Source organism: Chanodichthys erythropterus, chromosome 19 (genome assembly GCF_024489055.1).
Source record: "Chanodichthys erythropterus isolate Z2021 chromosome 19, ASM2448905v1, whole genome shotgun sequence".
Classification (NCBI taxonomy): Eukaryota; Metazoa; Chordata; class Actinopteri; order Cypriniformes; family Xenocyprididae; genus Chanodichthys; species Chanodichthys erythropterus.
Genome location: NC_090239.1, coordinates 18,713,662 through 18,734,683, shown reverse-complemented (window position 1 = coordinate 18,734,683; position 21,022 = coordinate 18,713,662). Strand labels below are relative to the sequence as shown.

At 36.2% G+C, this 21,022-nt stretch overlaps 3 protein-coding genes across 3 annotated transcripts in view; 2 read left to right on the top strand and 1 right to left on the bottom strand.

The window, feature by feature from the left end:
- The first annotated feature begins 1,368 nt into the window (after positions 1-1,368).
- Positions 1,369-8,428, top strand: gna13a (guanine nucleotide binding protein (G protein), alpha 13a). Its single transcript, XM_067369587.1, has 4 exons — positions 1,369-1,663; positions 2,705-2,931; positions 4,008-4,058; positions 6,594-8,428. The coding sequence occupies exons 1-4, from the start codon at positions 1,384-1,386 to the stop codon at positions 7,164-7,166; spliced, it is 1,131 nt and encodes a 376-aa protein (XP_067225688.1). The 5' UTR covers positions 1,369-1,383; the 3' UTR covers positions 7,167-8,428.
- A 475-nt stretch (positions 8,429-8,903) lies between these two features.
- LOC137007772 (archaemetzincin-2) lies at positions 8,904-18,702 on the top strand. The gene is made up of 7 exons (XM_067369425.1): positions 8,904-9,042; positions 10,960-11,242; positions 11,339-11,512; positions 14,995-15,123; positions 15,291-15,454; positions 18,099-18,275; positions 18,412-18,702. The coding sequence occupies exons 2-7, from the start codon at positions 10,960-10,962 to the stop codon at positions 18,538-18,540; spliced, it is 1,056 nt and encodes a 351-aa protein (XP_067225526.1). The 5' UTR covers positions 8,904-9,042; the 3' UTR covers positions 18,541-18,702.
- Positions 18,703-18,843: 141 nt separating this feature from the next.
- LOC137007621 (monocarboxylate transporter 7) overlaps positions 18,844-21,022 on the bottom strand; it is a 9,225-nt gene continuing 7,046 nt past the window's right edge. The window contains exon 6 of the mRNA XM_067369198.1: positions 18,844-20,496. Within this exon, the coding sequence (XP_067225299.1) occupies positions 20,279-20,496 (218 nt within the window). The 3' untranslated portion in view covers positions 18,844-20,278. The remainder of the gene's footprint in view (positions 20,497-21,022) is intronic.

Genomic DNA, 21,022 nt, shown 5'->3' with positions numbered 1-21,022 from the left:
TTTCGCTTCTTCACGCCACAGTCACTCGACGGTCGTAGACGAGGGAATGAAATGGGAAATACTCGGTAGCTAATCGTACTATCGTTTTGGATATGTCTAATCTATAATCATCACTGATGCACACAAAGACGATGACTGTGTGCGCCAATCAGGTAACAGCTCTGCTCGTGTAGGTAAACCTGTATACAGAAAGCAGTGATTACACTAACAGGTCCAGTAGATGGCGCTGGTGTCATTGTTTTCACATGAAGGCACCTGAGGGATCGGATGATGTGCACACAAACTGGACACGATCAAAATTGAAAGAAAAACAAAAGCCTCTGAGCTGGATTTATGATTATAGTCCATAAACCATGTTATTATGCGTATCTTCTATAGCCTATAAAAAGTTTTACTGAGAAGAAAAAGTAAGATTTGTGAAAATGTTTACATTAATTGTTTGAACAACTGGCTGGGGCATTCATTGTTATGCAGTACCTTTTGAACTTTGTAATAATAATAAAAAAAGATTATTGTATATGCTTGTGTTGTAAGCTAATTTGAGGATATATTTGAGGATTAAGGTATGTAGCAGACTTTCAGAAATATGATCTTGGCGTAATGCCAAGTTCAGACACTAAAACTTTATTACAGCAATTATAAATCCATTTGTCTATTTACACGATGGCAGTGCAAAATGAACAGGATCCTGACAGGATGGAAATAAAAAAAGCTAAAGTCAGCCACTGCTCGGTGAGGGATTGAGTGTTTACACGAGAATCGATATAAACATCTTTAGAAATATTGATCAAATCCATTGCTAATACTCACTGATGTTTTCCCACCAAAATTACGTCACTTTCTGAAATATGTCATTGAATAACTAACTTTTGTTAGTTAAATTGATATTGAAAAATATTAATAGGATGGAGTGATATGCATAGCCTATGTATAAAAATAATATAATTGTTAGATTTTTTTTTTATTACAAAAAATAAAAAATAAAAACAAAACCTGTAATACCTACAGGTTTGTAAATAATTTTAAATAATTTGCCAGTTTTCCATGCCAGAAGTGGCGTTAGGTACATGGTAACATGGCAATATCCACTCAAACCAAAGTAATGAAATTCACCATGTTCACTTTGTAAACTGTGTTAAAAGAACACTGTTTTCTATATTTATCCATGACGTGGACAATAAATATAAATGATAAAACATAAATATATGTCAATGTATTTTATTTATTTATTTTTAAATATTTTTATATAATTAAATATTAATATTTTATTAATACTCCCAAACATTAAACCACACCCGTGGTATCCGCCCATTCGTGCAGAACACGTGAACGCGCTGCGCGCGGCAGTGCGAGTGATGTATCCATGAAGTCGTTACTACAAAGATGGCGGATTTCCTGCCCTCCCGGACTGCTATAGTTTGTATTCCCAATTGTCTTCTCTCCAGCGGCGAAATTGATCAAATTAGAAAGTCTAAAGAGATCGACAAAAGCCTGTCTCGAGAGAAGACTTATGTGAAGAAACTGGTGAAGATATTGCTGTTAGGAGCAGGCGAAAGTGGCAAGTCAACTTTCCTCAAACAAATGCGCATAATTCATGGGCAGGACTTCGATCAGCGGGCCAAAGAAGAGTTCCGGGCTACAATCTACAGCAATGTTATCAAAGGTACCACGACAATAACTTGAAATCGAGAGATACAAGTTCATTAATAAAAATTAAAGGTCATTGTGATTTCAGCCGCAGGTGGAAGTGTTTATCGATTTCTTTCACTTAACGTTAAGTTAACTTGCGCAAACTTTCGATTGCTCACCCAGCCCATAGACGACGCGAAGGCCAGTGGGTTTGAATATTGGTATGGTTAAACCCCAGTTTGAGATGGTCAGGTAACAGATTTGGACTAAGGAAAAGGAAACGCCTGTTTTAAAAAACATTTGTGTATGTAGCCTATGCTCAAATTTCACATAAAACCTTTCAGTAAACTTGGCGCCTCATTGAGAAAGTGCAGAGTACAGCGCCTACTTTTGGTCTGGGCTTGTCATCTGAATGTGATTGTTTTATGACATTCTGATAAGGGTACTTTAATATATCGCTGATCCCTGAGACATACATGACAAAACAGGCTACAAAACCCCCAAAAAAGCTTGTGTATGAAGGAAATATTTTGGTTAACATTTTCAGTCATGTTTAGTTTTTTTTCTTCTTCTGCTTCCATTTTCAACCAAAATGATTTTTCCATTGCCTCAATATGAGTTAACGCCATTAAATACAAACATAACATTTATTATAGGTATATTCATTTACATGAATGGATAAAAGGTTGATAGTAAATAGATTGTGATATGTAGTCAAAAAATGCAGAGCTACTAAAATTAGCTACTTAAAATTATCTAACAATTTAAGTGATGACATTGACATTACTTTTAATAATGATGTCTGTTTTGTATAATTTTTTCTTTAATTATAGAACTCGTATGACCTTTTTGACCTCATAAAAAAAGGGAAATATGAAACAAAAGCTTTTCAGGATGGAGACAGACTATTATTTTTCATAAATTTGATCATGTTGACAAAATGAGACATTATGGTCCGAGGATACATAATCATTTCATTTTCTTTTTTAAGCTCATCATGTCAGCAACCTCAAGTTTATTTTTATAGCGCCCTGATTACTGCAAAATGTCAATCTCTTATGGGGGTCCTGTTTAGGTATCCGGGTGCTGGTGGATGCCCGTGAGAAGCTGCACATCCCTTGGGGAGACCCTGAGAATCAGGTTCACGGAGAGATGGTGATGGCCTTTGACACCCGCTCATCCTTGATGGCCAAAGGGATGGTGGAGACCAAAGTCTTTCTAAACTACCTGCCCGCCATCCGTGCCCTGTGGCAAGACACTGGTATTCAGAATGCCTATGACAGACGAAGAGAGTTTCAACTGGTAAATGATCGCTCATATTTTTATATTTATTATTAAACTTTCTAAATGATTGTGCGTCTTTAGATCTGATTGTTTCATTTGTTCTTAGTCACAGAGAAGTAAAGTTTTGGATATAGAATCCACTCAATCTTTTTCGTAGAATTTGTGTAATTGTAGGGGCCGTGATCTTGAAGGAATGTTGATCTGTTGTTAAATAGCTTGGTATTATAAATCATGGCAGATAAGCACAGTGTACTTGCATAATTACTCCTATCAAGCTTGTGTGCCACCAGCAGTACACTCCATACGCAAGCATTAATCATGGTCTAATGCCTGCTTATATTTTTTCATACATCTGGAATGTAGTTTAGGGGCCATTCTGGATTTTATTGGACTGATGATGCTCAAGAAACTTAAGTTTGTGTTTGCAGACAGTGATTGAAACCTGAGAGTAATGCACAGGTACACAAATCAGGTGAGTTAGTCAGTGAGGGTGTTCTGTCTGCAGCTGCGCGTGAGTTTATTTTGCATGTCAGTTATGAAGATAAGATCCATTCATGTTCAGGGGTAGAACCCTTGTGACTTAGATTAGGATTTAGCTCATGTTCCAACTAAAATCTCCAGTGTTGTACAGGTTGTGATTAGCACGTTTATCGGTATTTATTCAGTGATAAACGTTCATTTTTGGTACATTTAAGCCAGTGACTAAGTCACTTCTCTACCTAAGGCTGATTTACATACCCCACAAAGCAAGCCAATAGAGGCCACACTGCTGAGCTTTTTTTTCCTGCAAACTCACTAAGGGAACTAGGGCCAAAGTAATCTAGCAAATTAGTATGACGTAAAAGTGTCTGCCTTGGACCAGCAAATGTGGTGGAAAATGTATGGCTTTTTGTGTGTGTGTACTATATTTTAAAGGTTTTTTTTTTTTTTTTTTGATAAGGGGTTTGATTGGATTATATAGTGTCAGAAAAGGGAAGGGGAAAAAATATGGCAATTGGGGAACAGCATAATACAAATGAAAGGTTTCACTTTCTGCACCACAGTTCACATACCAGAGACCTAATTATGATTGTGTGTGTCTTTTTTCTCTTTAGGGTGAATCTGTGAAATATTTCCTGGACAATGTGGATAAACTTGGACAATCGGTAAAAAAAATAGCATTTCTTAAATGTTAATGTCATCATGTACCCGTATCCAGAGCACAGGGTTGTTGGTATTATGCCAGTATGTGGTTGATACAATTTAATAACACTTCTTACAATTAACATAAAGAGCAGATTATTTATTTATTTATTTTTTTGATTGGCAAGGTTATTACTAGATAAAATGAAGCGAATAGCCAATGAATGGTGCTTTTACACAGATTGTGAAATGATTGAACGCCTTTGGGTAATTCACACTTTGCACAAGAGGTGGTGCTGACCAAGAATGCATTTTTCCTCGTGTATGTGTATCGTAGGTTTTTCCATTTGGCTTTAACCTCATCTATTGCACAACATACAACTAAGATAAATAAAGTCTGGTACACAATCTATAATGCTTACAAGACCTTAAAAGAATTCTTTTGACTAAAAACATAATAAAATCTAGCTAGGTAACGGGTAGATTAGAGCTACAATTAGCATCAAGATACACATCACTGTTAATGAGAATATTACTGTTTTTGCTTTAAACAGTCATCGAGTGCTTGTAATAACTTGCGATTGCAATCTAAAGTGGATTTTGATTATATAATGGAGGGTATTGTTTTATAATGGACAGAATGTAATTCTTTCTCATGTAATCATCCTTTATTGTTATTAAACTACCCCAAGCCGCATGGAAAAAAAAAGTGATTTCTGAGATATATTTCTCTAACCAACAACAGCATGTCTTGGTTCTGTGAAACGGCAAAACCAATGTTAGAGCAGAAACAAAGCAATTTCGGCTTACGTTTTCAGGCCTTCCCACTCTCTAACGGCTCTCCAGCACTGGAAAGCTTTTCCAATATTAATGCGGGTCCTAGAACTTGCCTGATCGTATCACTTTTTTTCCCCCCCCAGTTATATTATGTTAAATCTTACCTTTCCTCTTTGGTAATATCTCAGCCATCTCTATTTTTTAGTTTTTTTTTTTTGTTTTTTTTTTGCTAATGTCCCACTTGCTCACTCTCTCCTCCCCATCATGAGCGTGTACAGACGCTCTAGCGCAAATTCACAAAATTGTTTTGAGTGGTGTTTTCAGTAGCATTTCTCAGAAATTGCTTACTGCACCTTTAAACTGGCCAGGCTTAAAAACACATGCAAATTAGGGATGCACCGAAATGAAAATTATGGATGCACTTGGTCAAAAACTGAAACTGAAAATACCTTCTTTTTTTTTAATAGTTAATTCCTTTTTTTTTTTTTTTTTTTGTATAATTGTTTTTTTAGTAAATTCAATTATTTTATTGAATCTGAATTAAAAAAATACAAGGCAATAAAATAAAATAACCACTCTTTTATTTAAAATAACACACCAAAATTAAGCAGAAAATATTTTATAATAATATTAAATATCAATCTATTCTTCATTCAGTTCTATGCATCAGATTTAATAGATTAGTTCAATTCAGAATTAAAATTTCCTGATAATTTACTCATCCCAGATGTTTGTCTGTCTTTCTTCAGTCAAAAAGAAATTAAGATTTTTGAGAAAAACATTCCAGGATTATCTCCATATAGTGGACTTGACCAGGGCACAACAGGTGGAAGGTCCAAATTGCAGTTTCAGTGCAGCTTCAAAGGGCTCTACACGATCCCAGCCGATGAATAAGGGTCTTCTCTAGAGAAACGATGTAATTTTCCCCCCCCAAAAAAATTAACTGCAAACGCTCATCTTGTACTGCTCTGTGATGCACCACACATTACGTAATCATGTTGGAAAGGTCACGCATGACGTAGGTGGAAGTACCAAGCAAGTTTTCCAAGTCAAACGGCCATTACAAAAAAAGAGGTAAAACAACGAAGTTGGAGGAGAAAATGAGATGGAGGTTTTCACACTACTGCGGTACTTAAGTCTACATCACAAGCTAGTGTAAGACGAGCATTTGTGGATAAAGTATATAAAGTTTAATTTTTGAAGTAACCTTCAACTCGTTGTTCCCCAGTGAAGTCTATTATAAAAATGTTATAAAAATATATTATAAAAATGTTTTCCTTGAAAACCTTAATTTATTTTCAACTAAAGAAAGACATAAACATAAAAGTAAATTATTAGGAAATTTTAATTCTGAAGTGAACTAATCATTTAACCAATTTATTTTTGGACCAATTATCAAAATAAAGTTTAGTGCTACAAAGCTATTATCTATATATTGATTATTAGCATGTGAGCGGTGCGTAGCTTGGAGTGGGCCAGTGAACGAGAGGGTAGCGTCATTTTACCAGCGTTTTTCTCTTTCGGCCAAAAACCGAAAATGACATTTTTGATCGATAATTTTCAGCGGCCGAAATTTCATTGCATCCCTATTGCAAATAAACTTTCTTGAAAATGCAGCACTGCCACCACCGTGATCCGTAAATTAATACCTTTTTATTGTTTCTGTATTGAATCTCTACCTATATATTGTTTACCGGTATATTGCTCACCCCTAATACAGGTACTACATTTTTATGTTTATTATTATGCCTATGTGATTTTTATTTCTATTTAATCTTCAGGACTACTTGCCCAGCCAAAAGGATATACTGCTGGCACGAAAGCCCACCAAGGGTATTCACGAGTACAACTTTGAGATCAAGAATGTACCTTTCACGATGGTGGATGTGGGTGGGCAGCGGTCGGAGCGTAAGCGATGGTTCGAGTGCTTTGACTCGGTGACCTCCATCCTCTTCCTAGTTTCGTCCAGCGAGTATGATCAGGTGCTCATGGAAGACCGTCAGACCAACAGGCTCACGGAGTCGCTCAATATCTTCGAGACTATCGTCAACAACCGTGTCTTTGCCAATGTCTCCATCATTCTCTTCCTCAATAAGACAGACTTGCTGGAAGATAAAGTCAAGAATGTGAACATCAAGGACTACTTCCCCGAGTTCACAGGGGAGCCCCACGATCTGCAGGATGTGCAGAAGTTCCTGGTCGAGTGTTTCCGTAACAAGCGCCGAGAACAGCAGCAGAAGCCTCTTTACCATCACTTCACCACCGCCATCAACACAGAGAACATTCGTCTCGTCTTCCGTGATGTCAAAGACACCATCTTGCACGACAACCTCAAACAGCTTATGTTACAATGAAAGGCACCGATTGGCCTTTAAGAACATTCCATTTTAATTAGGTTTTTACTTTATTTAATACAAAGTAGAAGTGGTTCAATACATATTGTGGTTGAAGAAAAATGGATAGGATACCTATGCAAACATTTTCTTTTTTGCATAATATTACGTCATATATATGCAAAGATTTTGATATAAAAGCAACCTTTTTCAGCTGCTTGTAGCCATATCAAATATGCCAAGGAATGGTCCTCAGTTATTCACCAAAATGCTGTAATTGTGATCATTTACTGTATGTTTATGAGCACATAGTTTTGTATAATGGAACAGTCAACACTCCTGTAGCCCCTAGGCTTAACACCTAGTTTTGGATAAAGCTTTTTTCAAAAAGAAATGTTAGAACTCAGGGCTATTTAATTCAAAGAGCTCTTCTGTACCAGTGAGTCTGGTTATATTCTTAAAGGCCCCATTGTCTTTTTTTTTTTTTTTTTTTTTTTGATGGGAGGTTTCACTGCCTTTGTCTTCCCACACTCAAAATGCCTTTTTTGTTGCACTCAGATCATGACAGTAAAGTAGTACAATTAAGGTACTTTTGTATGAAGTACTTATTTGTCATTTATATGTAAAGGGAAAGTGTCTTTGCCGTTCAAGCCTGTACAGAGTCTCTGTACATACATTTTTTTTTTTTTTTTTACTCTGACAGTTTTTTTTCCTCCCAAGCTTTATATTTTACACACTAAAGTAATACCATACTTTTACCATATTTTTCTAAAAGCCCTGAAAATTCAAAATTAGATATATTAGATATAAAAACAGAAAGTGGCCTTGTGTCTTTGCTCCTGTGTAGGTTAAAGTGGACAGCTTTAGCTCAGGGTTTTATAAAATAACTGTTAAAGCAGTCCATGTGCCTTTCTGTGTATTGGTTACTATACAGACATTAGGTTTTTGGGGTTTTTTTACAGGCCAAATCAAGTCTGCCTTAAATGTCTGTAGATAAACCAAAGCTGATTTACTAAGACAAATAGAAATGTGTTGATGGAGAGACTAAGTCTTAATGTAATCTTAATGAAAACAAGCACTGTAATCTGACTGTTGGTAGGAAATTTATATTTACTGATTGCCTGAATTAAGGTTTTTATGTATAAAATCTGTAAAGGAATTTGCTTATACAATGCTGTGTATCTTTGTCATGGCCATAATCACTTGCTTTTTGTATAGTGTTTTCTTATTGTTTTTTGTTGATCACGTTTGTCTAATTCTGTTTATTAAATCTGATTATTTTACCAGAATGGTTGTGTATTCTTTTTTCTGGTGACTGAATAAAAGAGGTTATGTCAACCAGCATCACACTAATCTCACATTCTGCCATTTCTCAATTTTATTTCCTGTTTAGATTTCATTTAGAAATCATGAGATTTCACTTTGTGAAGTGATTGCCACTTTTCTAAATGAAGTCTTTCAGTTTGTAACACTTTTATGTGCTGCTGTTTTGTTATTGAATTATGTTTGAAATATCACTAATTATAAATGGGACTGATTTCCCGGGTTGTAATTAAAATATATTAATTATTATTTATTGTGACGTTTCTCAAAAATATATTAAAAAAAATAAAGCTTGTTAAAAAAAATACTAAAAAACATATTACAGGGACTTTATAAAGCTTGTTAAAAAAAAAAAAAAAACACTAAAAAGCTTATTACAGGGACAGGGACTTTACGTTTGAAAAACACAGGCATCCAATGTAAAGTTCGAGTTGTGTTCTGAGCTCGTTTGATGTCTGCGTAGGTAGGCTCAGCAAACTAGGTTTCCCGTTTATGATTTCCGTTTCGTTCACTATTTTTCGATTTTACCCGAGACATCCAGTCTTCGCCGTTCATTCTGGAACACATTTTAAAGGTAGCTTTAGCTTCATTAATATGTGTTGACGTGCTTTTTATCTATTATCGCTATCCATTTATTTTATGTAATCACAACGAATGCCAAGTCAAGTCGAACTGTGTTGTCATTCAGTCGTGTGTGTGACTGTGTACCTTCCACTAACAGTGTAGCATATAAAGTGCAAGTGTGGAAGTAAACAATAGACACAATATAGTAAATTACAGTACAGTAAGTCACATTACCACACCTGTATCAGAACATGCATTTTAGGTTTGATATTTTATGTAGGCTACCTGACTACATAGTATGTTAGCCACATTTGTGAAAAGTTAGTCAACATGAAATGAAAATTGACATATTACATTTATTTACTTTCTTAATGCATTTTTTTGGTCTTATTTTCAACAAAAATATTTCTGTATTTTTTTTTTACTTTACCATTTAAATGATTTTCCAAATAAAGAAGAAGAAAATAAGCATTTATTTATTAGCATTGAAGTAGCTTTTATTCAGCATGTGTGCATTAAATTGATCAAAAGTGACAGTGAAGACATTTATAATGTTACAAAAAATTCTCTTAATCAAAGAATCCTGAAAAATATTGATTTCATAAGCAGCACAACTGATAATAATAAGAAATGTATAAATTAGCATACTATCTATAATTATTTCATGTAACACTGAAGACTGGAGTAATGGTGCTGAAAAGTCACAATGCAGTTTTTTTGTGTATTTTTGCTCAAATAAATGCAGTCATGGTGACTTGTTTAAAAAAACTGAAAAATCTTACCTCAAACTTTAGTGTATATTTGTTATGTATGTATATATATATATATATATATATATATATTATTTGTACAGTCCAAAAGTTTAGAACCACTAAGATTTTTTATGTTTTTAAAAGAAGTTTCGTCTGCTCACCAAGGCTACATTTATTTAATTAAAAATACAGTAAAAAACAGTAATATTGTGAAATATTATTACAATTTAAAATAACTGTTTTCTATTTGAATATATTTCACAAAGTAATTTATTCCTGTGATGGCAAAGCTGAATTTTCAGCATCATTACTCCAGTCTTCAGTGTCACATGATCCTTCAGAAATCATTCTAATATGCTGAATATTCAGGATTATTTGATGAATAGAAAGTTCAAAAGAACAGTGTTTATCTGAAATCTAATCTTTTGTAACATTATAAATGTCTTTACTGCCACTTTTGATTGATTTAATGCATCCTTGCTGAATAAAAGTATTAATTTCTTTAATTTCTTTTCAAAAAAAAAAAAAAAAAAAATTCTTACTGACCCCAAACTTTTGAACGGTAGTGTATAATGCTACAGAAGCTTTGTATTTCAGATAAATGCTGTTCTTTTGAACTTTCTATTCATCGAGGAATCCTGAAAAAAAAAAGTACACAACTCTTTTCAACATTGAAAATAATCATAAATGTTTATTGAGCAGCAAATCAGCATATTAGAATGATTTCTGAAGGATCATGTGACACTGAAGACTGGAGTAACGATGCTGAAAATTCAGCTTTGCATCACAGGAATAAATTACTTTGTCAAATATATTTAAATAGTACACAGTTATTTTAAATTGTAATAATATTTCACAATATTACTGTTTTTTACTGTATTTTTAATTAAATAAATGTAGCCTTGGTGAGCAGACGAAACTTCTTTTAAAAACATAAAAAATCTTAGTGGTTCCAAACTTTTGGACTGGACTGTACATATATATATATATATATATATATATATATATATATATATATATATATATATATATATATATATATATATATATATATATATATATAATACATTCATAATATTTTGGAGGTGTTTTTAACAAGCTTGATTAATATTTGACCTTACCTTGCATGTGGATGTCAGTGGTGTGACTGTGTGTGTATGCATTTCTATGGACAGATGCAGGTTATTCAGCATCCTGTTGAGAGACTGCATACTGCTCTCCTGTCCACACGGAAAGATTTAATAAAAACATTTCAAAAATTCAGCAGAGCTGAGAAGAAACTTCTAGAAGATGGACTTCTGCCTGACAATTCACTTTTCAGCCCCATCACCATTTACTCAGACTCAGACTGGATTCCTGCACATCCAGAAGATCCTCAAGACTTTCAGAGTTTTTACATCAACCCATACCGCCGTTCTCCAAACCGTGGACATAACACCATCTATATTCAAACTATTGGTTAGTGCACTTAGTATTTAAAACAGCTTAAATGTATCATTTATTATCATGTTTACATTTGAAGATTTTAATTTTATCATGTTGATGAATGCACAGGCTCTTTTGGAGAAGGAGGAGTTGTGGCAGAGCAGTATGTTGAATGGCTGAAGGACTACTGTCAGGCCTTCTTTTACGGACTAGTGGTCAAGCTTTTACCACCAGTAACGGTTGCTTCAACAGCCTGTTCATTTCGGGTCAACAACAACACACATAACCTTCAGCTTCATGCTGGTTAGTACTGCTGCAACAACACAACCAGAATATAGTCAGTGAGGCTTTTAGCCACATTTGTAAAAAGGTTAGTCAGCATGACATCAAAACTGGCACTGAATTTACATTGAATTTATTTACTTTCTTAATGCTTTTTATGGTCTTATTTTCAACAACAAAAAATATTTTTGTTTGTTTTTAAATACACTGCCATTCAAAACATTAGGGTCAATTATCTATTTACGCTCAGTGCAAAACACTATTTTCACTAACTCCGCCCACCAATATCTGGTTGGTCCACTCAAGTTTTAAAAAAGATGCACAGAATTTAGCATTTTCTGTGGCACAGCAATAGCGAATAAGGCTCGCAGACCTGGCTTTTAAGCTAGATTTTTTAAATCCAGCTTTTGCCGAATTCACATTTATCTTCAGTAAAAATGAAAATTATGTTTTAAAAGTGGAAATAAACTACAATATTAAAATTGTTTATTGGGTGGGCTTAGGGGAAGGTGTAGGGAGGTTTTTTTATTCTCCCAATAAGGCAGCATCCATTTAATAATTTTAATAAATATTATCATTTACACTCTATGATATTATTGCATCCTGATAATGTACAAAAATACTGAGGTGCAAATAGTATCTGCCAATATAAAGTATAGATAGCATCTAATTACTATTTACTCTTATTGCAAAGAACTGATACTTTTACATGGTATAAATAGCATCACTATTTTCACCTAGTGTAAATAGCATAATGCTAAGAAAGTGCTGCTGTTGTCACTATAATATATATATATATATATATATATATATATATATATATATTATATTGTCACTATTATACATATAATATATTGCTATTTTCACTTAGTCCAAATACCCGCTGCCTTTCTTAAAGCCTTTATGTATAATGCATTCTAAAAATATTTTTAATGCATTAATTATGCCTTGTAATGTACCTTATAATACATTGTATGGTCTCATGAATAATTGTAACCCATAGTAATTGCACAGGAAGATGTTACCACCTGCTGGGCATTGCTGCCTGTCGCACCTCCTCCAGTGCCCATGGGTCAGCTGCAGGGTCATCAGCCAGAAACCACCATTCACCAACGTTTCGCTCCTTTAATTCTGGAACATCTCCTGGTGGAGGAGCAGTGACAGGGACGTCTCCCTGTCACCCCCTGCAGCTGATCGCTGTTCTTCCTGCGGCTGTTGTCTGGGGTTAGATGTTCTTCCCCCAACACATATCATTCCTCCTCAGCCAGAGCCAAAAGCTACCTTTCTCTGCCTCCTCAGCAGCAAGTTCTGAGTACCTGGCCTTCTTCCATTCGAAGGCGGCCTCGATTCCCTCCTCCATTGGTACAGTAAGCTCAATGAGGTGTATCGACCTTGTCTTGGTTGACCACACCACTATGTCTGGCCGGAGAGATGTGGTGGTTATCTCCGTTGGGAACCGGAGCTGCCTATCCAGGTCGACCCTCATATTCCATTCCTGGTTGGGGGAGAAGGGCCTTGCTGTGTCTCTTGATCTGGTGCTTCTCCTTACCCCTTCTTCCGATACAAAGATGGTGGGGTCCTCTGCTGGTGGTGGTTGTTTGCTACCCTGTCGGCACTCCTCCAGTACTTTGGCTAGCTTTCTCAGGACCTGATCGTGGCGCCATCTGTAGCGTCCCTGTGAGAGAGCGATCTTACAGCCTGACAAAATGTGCTGGAGACTTGCGTTGGGGGCATTGCAGAGTACACAAGATTCTTCATTCCCAAACCACTGTTGGAGGTTCTGAGGGCAGGGAAGTGTGTCGTAGGTTGAACGGATGAGGAAGTCTTGCCTGTGGGATCTTCCACACATCTGACCAACTGATGTTCCGGTTCATTACTCCCTCCCAGGTTGTCCAGCTTCCTTGTCGACCCTGCGACACAGCCTTGATTTTGTAGCGATCTTCCTCCATCCTCGTCACCTCTGCTACCACCATCTCCTTCCTTTGCTTGCGATTGGCCTTGGACCAAAAGCATGGCGTCTCTCCCCATCCTAGCCCTGCTCTTCCTGCCTGAACTCTGCCCATGATCTCCCGGTGTTGTAGCCGACCGACAGCTTGATCGAGTTTTTCTCAGTTTGGGCATTCCACTTGCGGCCGGTAGGAACCTTAACATTTGCGTTCCTCACTGACTCGTCTGTGGACTCCCTCAGCTCAAGAACCAACCTGGTCTTTTCCTGCATGTAGCCCAACTGTATGGACTGTAATGGCAGCTGCAGCATATTTTTTCCAAAGAGACCGGTTTCAGATAAGCACCGTGGCAACCCCAACCACTTTCGGATGAATGAGTTGGCTTTTCCATCCATCTTACTTATGGTTGATGAGGGAATCTCACTCATTTTCAGGGGCCACATTACCCTCCTGTAGAGTGTAAACTGGTAGCACCAGACCTTATACTTCCCAATGAGTTGGCTTTGATCGATCCTTGCCAGTCCGTCAGAGAGCTGCTTCATGACGGTTTTCCCCATCTGTTTGTCAGATAGGTCTGCAGTGTACTGCCTCCCCAGGCTTTTGATGGGTTGCTCTGATAGGAGTGGAATTTTTTCCCCTCCAACGACGAAGGTGGTATCGTCATTTCTGACTCCTCTTCTGAGGGACAAGCTCCGGGACTTGATCTTCATTCTTGCACATGATATCAATTCGTCCATCCTCTTCAGCAGTCTTGATGTACATGCTGCAGTCTGAAGGAGGCTGGTGACATCATCCATGTAACTCCTCAGTGGAGGAAGCCTCTTACCAGTTGGAAGTCTCATGAATAATTGTAACCCCAGTTATAATACACCTTTACAAAGCTTAATGCATTAAAACACGACAAACAACCAATTTCAGATGTAACAAGGAATCTGTGAATATTATAATGCATTTTAACTTTGATTGCAATTATTTATGAAAATATCTAATGCATTATAATGTACATTATGAATACCTTTATAATAATTTATTCATAAAGGCAGATTTCAGAAAAATATTCACAAAAATGTATAACAGTTTTCACAAAAAATATTAAGCAGGACAACTAAACTTAAGAAGAAATGTTTCTTGAGCACCAAATCAGCATATTAGAGTGATTTCTAAGGGATCAAGTAATGCTGCTTAAAGTTTAGTCATTTTAAATCATAATATTTCATAATATTACTTTTTTTACTGTATTTTTGATCAAATAAATGCCACATTGGTGAGCTTTCAAAAACATTTACAAAATGTTGACCCCAAATCTTTGAACACTAGTGTATATATGTCATATATAAAACAAAATTACTTGTTGAAATCACTGTTAACTAATAGCCAGATAGCTATTTAGGAGGTGCTTAAACTTGGTATGTAACACCTCTTTTTTACTATCCAGTCAATTTCTGATGGATAAAATCTGTTGTCACTGAATTATACATTATGATAATTGCAAACGGGTTGCAAACAGCAGTTCACTTTGACTTTTATGTAAACTTAATGCTTTCTTTATATTTACAGGAGAGCTGTTGAACTTCTTGAAACAGAGAAAGCCCAGTGATGCTTTTTGCATTGTGGGGATCACCATGATCGACTTGTACCCCAAAGAGTCATGGAATTTTGTTTTTGGCCAGGCTTCTCTAACTAAAGGTGATTTTTGATTCAGTTGCAGAGGTCTTATTAACTTGCGCTTCAAATGTTATTGTGATTTGAAATCAAAGTTGTCATTGTAGCCCAGTGTGCTTTTTGATTTTTTGATAATTATCCGTTTTTCATTCTAGCACGTCTATTAAGTTTGAATGTTTTTGCCACTGTAGGGATGGGAGTCTTCAGCTTTGCCCGATACGATGATCATTTTTATGAGAGAAGCTATACAGGACGACTGAAGAAGAAAATAGAGCTGAAGCAAGGAGACTATTCTGTGTTTGAGAATTACTACACTCCTCCAATCACCAGCGTTCTCCTCCTCCGCTCCTGCAAGGTGAAATGAGAAGTCTGTGCTTCAAACTCCCCAACCCTTACACGGAAAAAAGTTCATAAATGTGTTTTATGCTTTGTAATATTCTCATAATTATTTAAAACCAAAACCAGTGAACGGATATTTTTACAAAAAGGTTTTTTATAGATGAAAGGATGCTATCTAGGTCAGTGGTTCTCAACTGCTTTGGCCATGGTACCCACATTTTTCCATGGTCATTAAGCTGCGACCCAAATTTTCAGAATTTGAAACAAGCATGTCTCAAAAATGATTGACACACACAGTACCATCTCACTTTACACACACATAAATTGAATAATATCACTAACAATGATGAATAAACTGTATAATATAATTCAATTAAATAGCAGCAAGTTGTTATGAGCCACCATAGTTGTCAAAAATATAGAAAATGAAGTGGTATTTTGGGTTAAAGTTGTGGAAAGTAAAGTTGTCATGGTAAATACACAATACTAACATGAGTTAATGAAACATATGGACACTGATCCTGATGAATTTACATCATAAGTAAATGCACGATGTACCGGTTATGTAATTTATTGGTACTTTTTTGGTAATTTCATGACTTTCATGACATGAGTTACATGCTCGTAATTACATTTGCTCTTTATATATAGTGATTTACAACGATTGCTTCCACAGTATAATGTCTGACAGGACAGGAAAGGTGAGAGACTTTTAATTTTGTACCAAGTTACGAAAGTAACATGAGAATAATGACAACATCTCATCTGACAGCAGATATTGAATCAGGGCAACACGTTTTTCTCAACCACTCTTTACTTAAAGCTACAGTCCGTAAGTTTTGCCTCTTTGTCGCCATCTCTGTTTGAAACCTGCAATTGCAGTTATTTGCAGAATTACCATATTTACGTGGTTTGTGCATCGGCAAGGCTCCTCATCGCGCATAGGCTCCTCATCGGCGTGTGGGCTGTCAGTCACCGCACCGGTGTGGATACTGTACTCCGGAATCACGGATTCTATGTCTTGGAAGTATGACCAAAATAAGAATTTTCACAGGAGAATGTCATCTGAACAAGCAAGTAACAAATCTGCCACTTTTGCTCTGACCAACTGAGAAAAAAAGCATTACAATAAATCGCGCTACCAATGGTGATTAAATCTAACGATAGCTTAGCTTGGATCACATCAAACCAATGCAAATTATTATTATTGTTATACTGTGTTCTCAAATTGTTAATGTTAAAGGTACAATTTGTGATATTTTTTTCCGCTAGAGGTCGCTAGAGGCCTATTCAAAACAAAGGCGTAGTTTGATGACGCCAAGTTTTAGAGCGGAAACTTGGGACATGTGGTCTCCATCTCAAAGCACGGTGCAAAAGAATAGGGATTGGAGTCTGGAAGAACTCATGTTCGTGGATGCAATTATTAACATTACTGTAGTATGAAGCAGAGCAGGACCGAGTGTTGTGGGAGCTGAACGAGGAGCTGGAGCGATTGATCAACACACGCCTCACGAGCAGCAGGACTTTTATTATGACACAGTCGCCGGCGCCGCTTCCGCTTTTCCGGTCATGAGTTTACGGGAGCTGTCCTTGTCGACAGAACCAGCGGCAAGATGGTAAACAGTAATTATGTTCCATAAATAAGTAACACAATCCACCATAAAACGTAGTAAATAAGGAACTGCTTGAAGCAAGCTAGTGGTTTGCTGTCCACGGCACTGTTGTCATGTGGTTTCTACGTCAGTAAAGGCGGTAACAAAGGTAACTGACGTCATTGACAGGCGACTGCACTGCCCCGCCCCGTGTCACTGTTTAGAATGGGAATTTTCTCATGATTTACAAGTAGTTGAAAACATTAGAGATATTGTTTGTAATCAGCTGGACAAAATATATAACACTAGCCTAGTGGTTTTTGGATATTTTACTGCAAAAAATTTACATATTGTACCTTTAACAACATCGGCATTGCGTGACTACGTGTATTTAGTGTGTATTATTGTCCGAAGTCTTTTGCTTTTGACTACGGGTGAATCTCCAGTTGTCACTTATGATTGTCGTTTGGACCTTTCTGGATTACAATCCGCCATTAAAATGACAAGTTTCTAGCTGCTGTGAGAAAAGGCTATAAATGATCCGTCACCTGCAGCGTATGGGACTCCTTTATGTATACAGACGTGACGTAATGACGCAAAGGCAAACTCGTATTTCCCACGAAAACCTACCAGTACCACTTAAATTAAAAAAAACATTATTACAAGCTTACCGTTGTGAATTGGGCTAAGGTAACGAGATCGTTTTAAACACTGGCTGGATATGTACTTGCTCAAAAATTGATTTAGGAACATTTTTAACCAAAAAAAGTTACGGACTGCAGCTTTAAACCACGAAGAGTCAAAAGCTTTCATGCTTGTATTTCAAAATAAAAGTCTTGCACCAGGAAAACAATTCAAATTACTTTTTTGTTGTTGTTTCTTTTACTTTCACATTCTTTGTCTACCCACTCAGAATGGTCTTTCAACCCACTTTTAGGTTGCAACCCACGGGTTGAGAAACACTGATCTAGGTCATTTTGTGGTTGAAAACGTGTGGCTGTCTGTAAGTGCATTAAACTTTTTATTTGATCTCTTTCAATCAAAACTGTTATTGTGCATCACTTTTAGACCCTGACTCATGAGATTGGACATATATTCGGGATGGAGCACTGCCAATGGCTAAACTGTGTCATGCAGGGCTCCAATCACTTACAGGAGTCTGACCGTCGGACACTTGTCCTCTGCCCCATCTGTTTGCGTAAACTACAGTCTGCCATTGGATTCAAAATAGCTGACAGATACAAGGTAAGCCCAAATCCTGCCAAAACTGACTAATTTGCACTTTAGTGTACTGGCTCACTAATGTAATCTATATACAATAAGATCAATATACAGTAACATAGTATGTTACAGAATGTTAATATAGATAATATGTCTACAGGCCTTACTGCACTGGATTGAAGATGGAGCTGACAGCAATGGACAACATTCAAAACCCACACAAGCCTTCCAAGAGTATAAAGACTGGTTCTATAAGTGCTTACGAATATTGGAAAGTGAAACATCATGAACCAGCAAGTATTATCTTTTGCTACATGCCGGCAAGCAATGTCAAGGCAAGCTGAAACATGCTATATGCACATTCTTGAAAAGAGCTTTGTGAGAAAGCTTCTGCTGAGAAAATACAGGTAAATGTATATGTAAAATAGGGCTTTTGATTTGTATGTATGTATCAAACAAAATAAAATTTTATTTATCTCTTTCCTTTGTTTTTGCTTTTTAAGATATCTGTCAAATCGGAAAACAATTTTCAGACAGCAGTCTAAAAAAAGTATATTTATTTTTTAATCTGATTTAAAGATTGTCTATTGTGCAGAAAGAGGAGATCATTGCATATTCACATTCCACTGAACATACAGCAAATAATTCCTTTCCAGTTATAAAATTCAAGTCATGTGACAGTTGTTCGATCACAACAAATACAGTTTTACCTAAAGAGGTAAGTAATGAAGTAGTCATATAAGACACTTTCACATTTGAATTTGGCTTTGCATGAGTTCTGTAAAGCATTGAATTCACAGTAATCTCTATTTAATAGATATGTAAATGTTATTCACAGTTGAAAACAGTGTTATGAGCATTGGAATACCAAACAACACCCTAAACAGACACTATTAGCATTAATAAAGTTGTTCATCTGGGTTTAGTTCTCAGCTAGCTGAATATGGCTGAATATGAAGTACTGAAGTCCAACCCATCACCCTCCTGCAAATATTCAAAAAAGAATATTAGGAAACAAAATTATATAGATAGGCTCCTTTTTAAAATAAAGCATCAAATACCTCATGGCTTTTCTACCACATTTAGATTTTATATTATATGAGTTTTAAGTTGCTGAATTCAGCATTGCTTTACCCATCAGTGCCTGGTAGTCACCCATAGAGTCATTGCCTATAATCGCTAAAACCACAAAAATGTGGTTTCCTGTTACAGATTATGATTAAGTCCCAGTGTTAACTTTCAAGTCTAATAATAGTTTTTCAAGACAGCTACTGCTAATATAATGTGTTATAATAATTACATTTATGATCTCAGTGTATAAACAACAATTTCACATCTTAAAGGGACAGTTCACCCAGAAATGACCATTCTGTCATCATCATCACCCTCATGTTGTTCCAAGCCCATTAAACTTTAGTTCATCTTCAAATCTCAAATGAGGATACTTTTAATGAAACCCGAGAGATTTTTGCCTTTATTGTGATAGGATAGTATCAGGAAGCAAGGTGGGAGAAAAAGAGGGGGGCGGGATCGGGAAAGGTCTGAAGCGCAACGCCGCTATATGTCGGTGCGCTGCCCACGAGGCTATCGGTGCCGAAAACCCAGGAGATTTCTCTCCTTTGAACATCCATTCCACCAAAACTTTGACACGAGTTCATAGAGAGATATAAAAGAAATCCATATGAATCAAACTGTTTAATCCAAGTTTTCTGAAGTAACACGCTTTATATGATGAACAGATTTGATTTAAGCTTTTATTCCCATACAAACACTGATTAACGCACATACGTAAAACATATAAAATATTATAAACGGTAGCTAAACTATACTTGGTTGACTCGTAAGAACAAATCTCTAGTTCATGTTTGTCAATGATGACCGAATTTTAATTTTTGGGTGAACTAACCCCTTAAGCAATTATTACAAATCATTATGTAGTTGTACTGCAGATACATTCATTTGTAAAAGTTTTCAATAAGTCTGATAGTTCCTAACGTTCAGTTAAATTCACAGTCTTTTTTTTTTCTTCAAGACTTGATATCTTGGTTATCCAATTCTTGGAATTCCTCTTTGTCTTTGGCCACTTGCTCCCCCATGGGTTTATTCCATCCAGTATTCCTCCTTGTGCACAGATGACCTGTCTTAGCAGGACGTACAAGCCCAAGGAAGACGGCACCTAGTCCCATTCCCACAGCGCACGAATAGAATGCAGCACTGTACTTTTGTGTAATATCCACAAGGACGCCTAGAATATTTGGGGAAAATGCAGTAAGTTAATTGTTTATGTTTGAATTTTATATACACTATTGTTCAAAAGTTAGGGGTCAGAATGAATATTTTTATTCACCAAGGACGCTTTAAATGTGCCCTAGAACTTTTTTTTTAAAGATGTAATATAAGTCTAAGGTGTCCCCTGAATGTGTCTGTGAAGTTTCAGCTCAAAATACCCCATAGATTTTTTGTAATTCATTTTTTTAACTGCCTATTTTGGGGCATCATTAGAAATGTGTGGCCCTTTAAATCTGGTGCTCCACGCCCCAAGAGCTTGTGCTTGCCTTAAACAACATAAAAAAAGTTCAAACAGCTAATATAACCCTCAAAATGGATCTTTACAAAGTGTTCGTCATGGAGCATGTCTAATCGCGTAAGTACAGTGTTTATTTTGATGTTTACATTGATTCTGAATGAGTTTGAGGCTATGCTCCGTGGCTAACGGCTAATGCTACACTGTTGGAGAGATTTATAAAGAATAAAGTTGTGTTTATGCATTA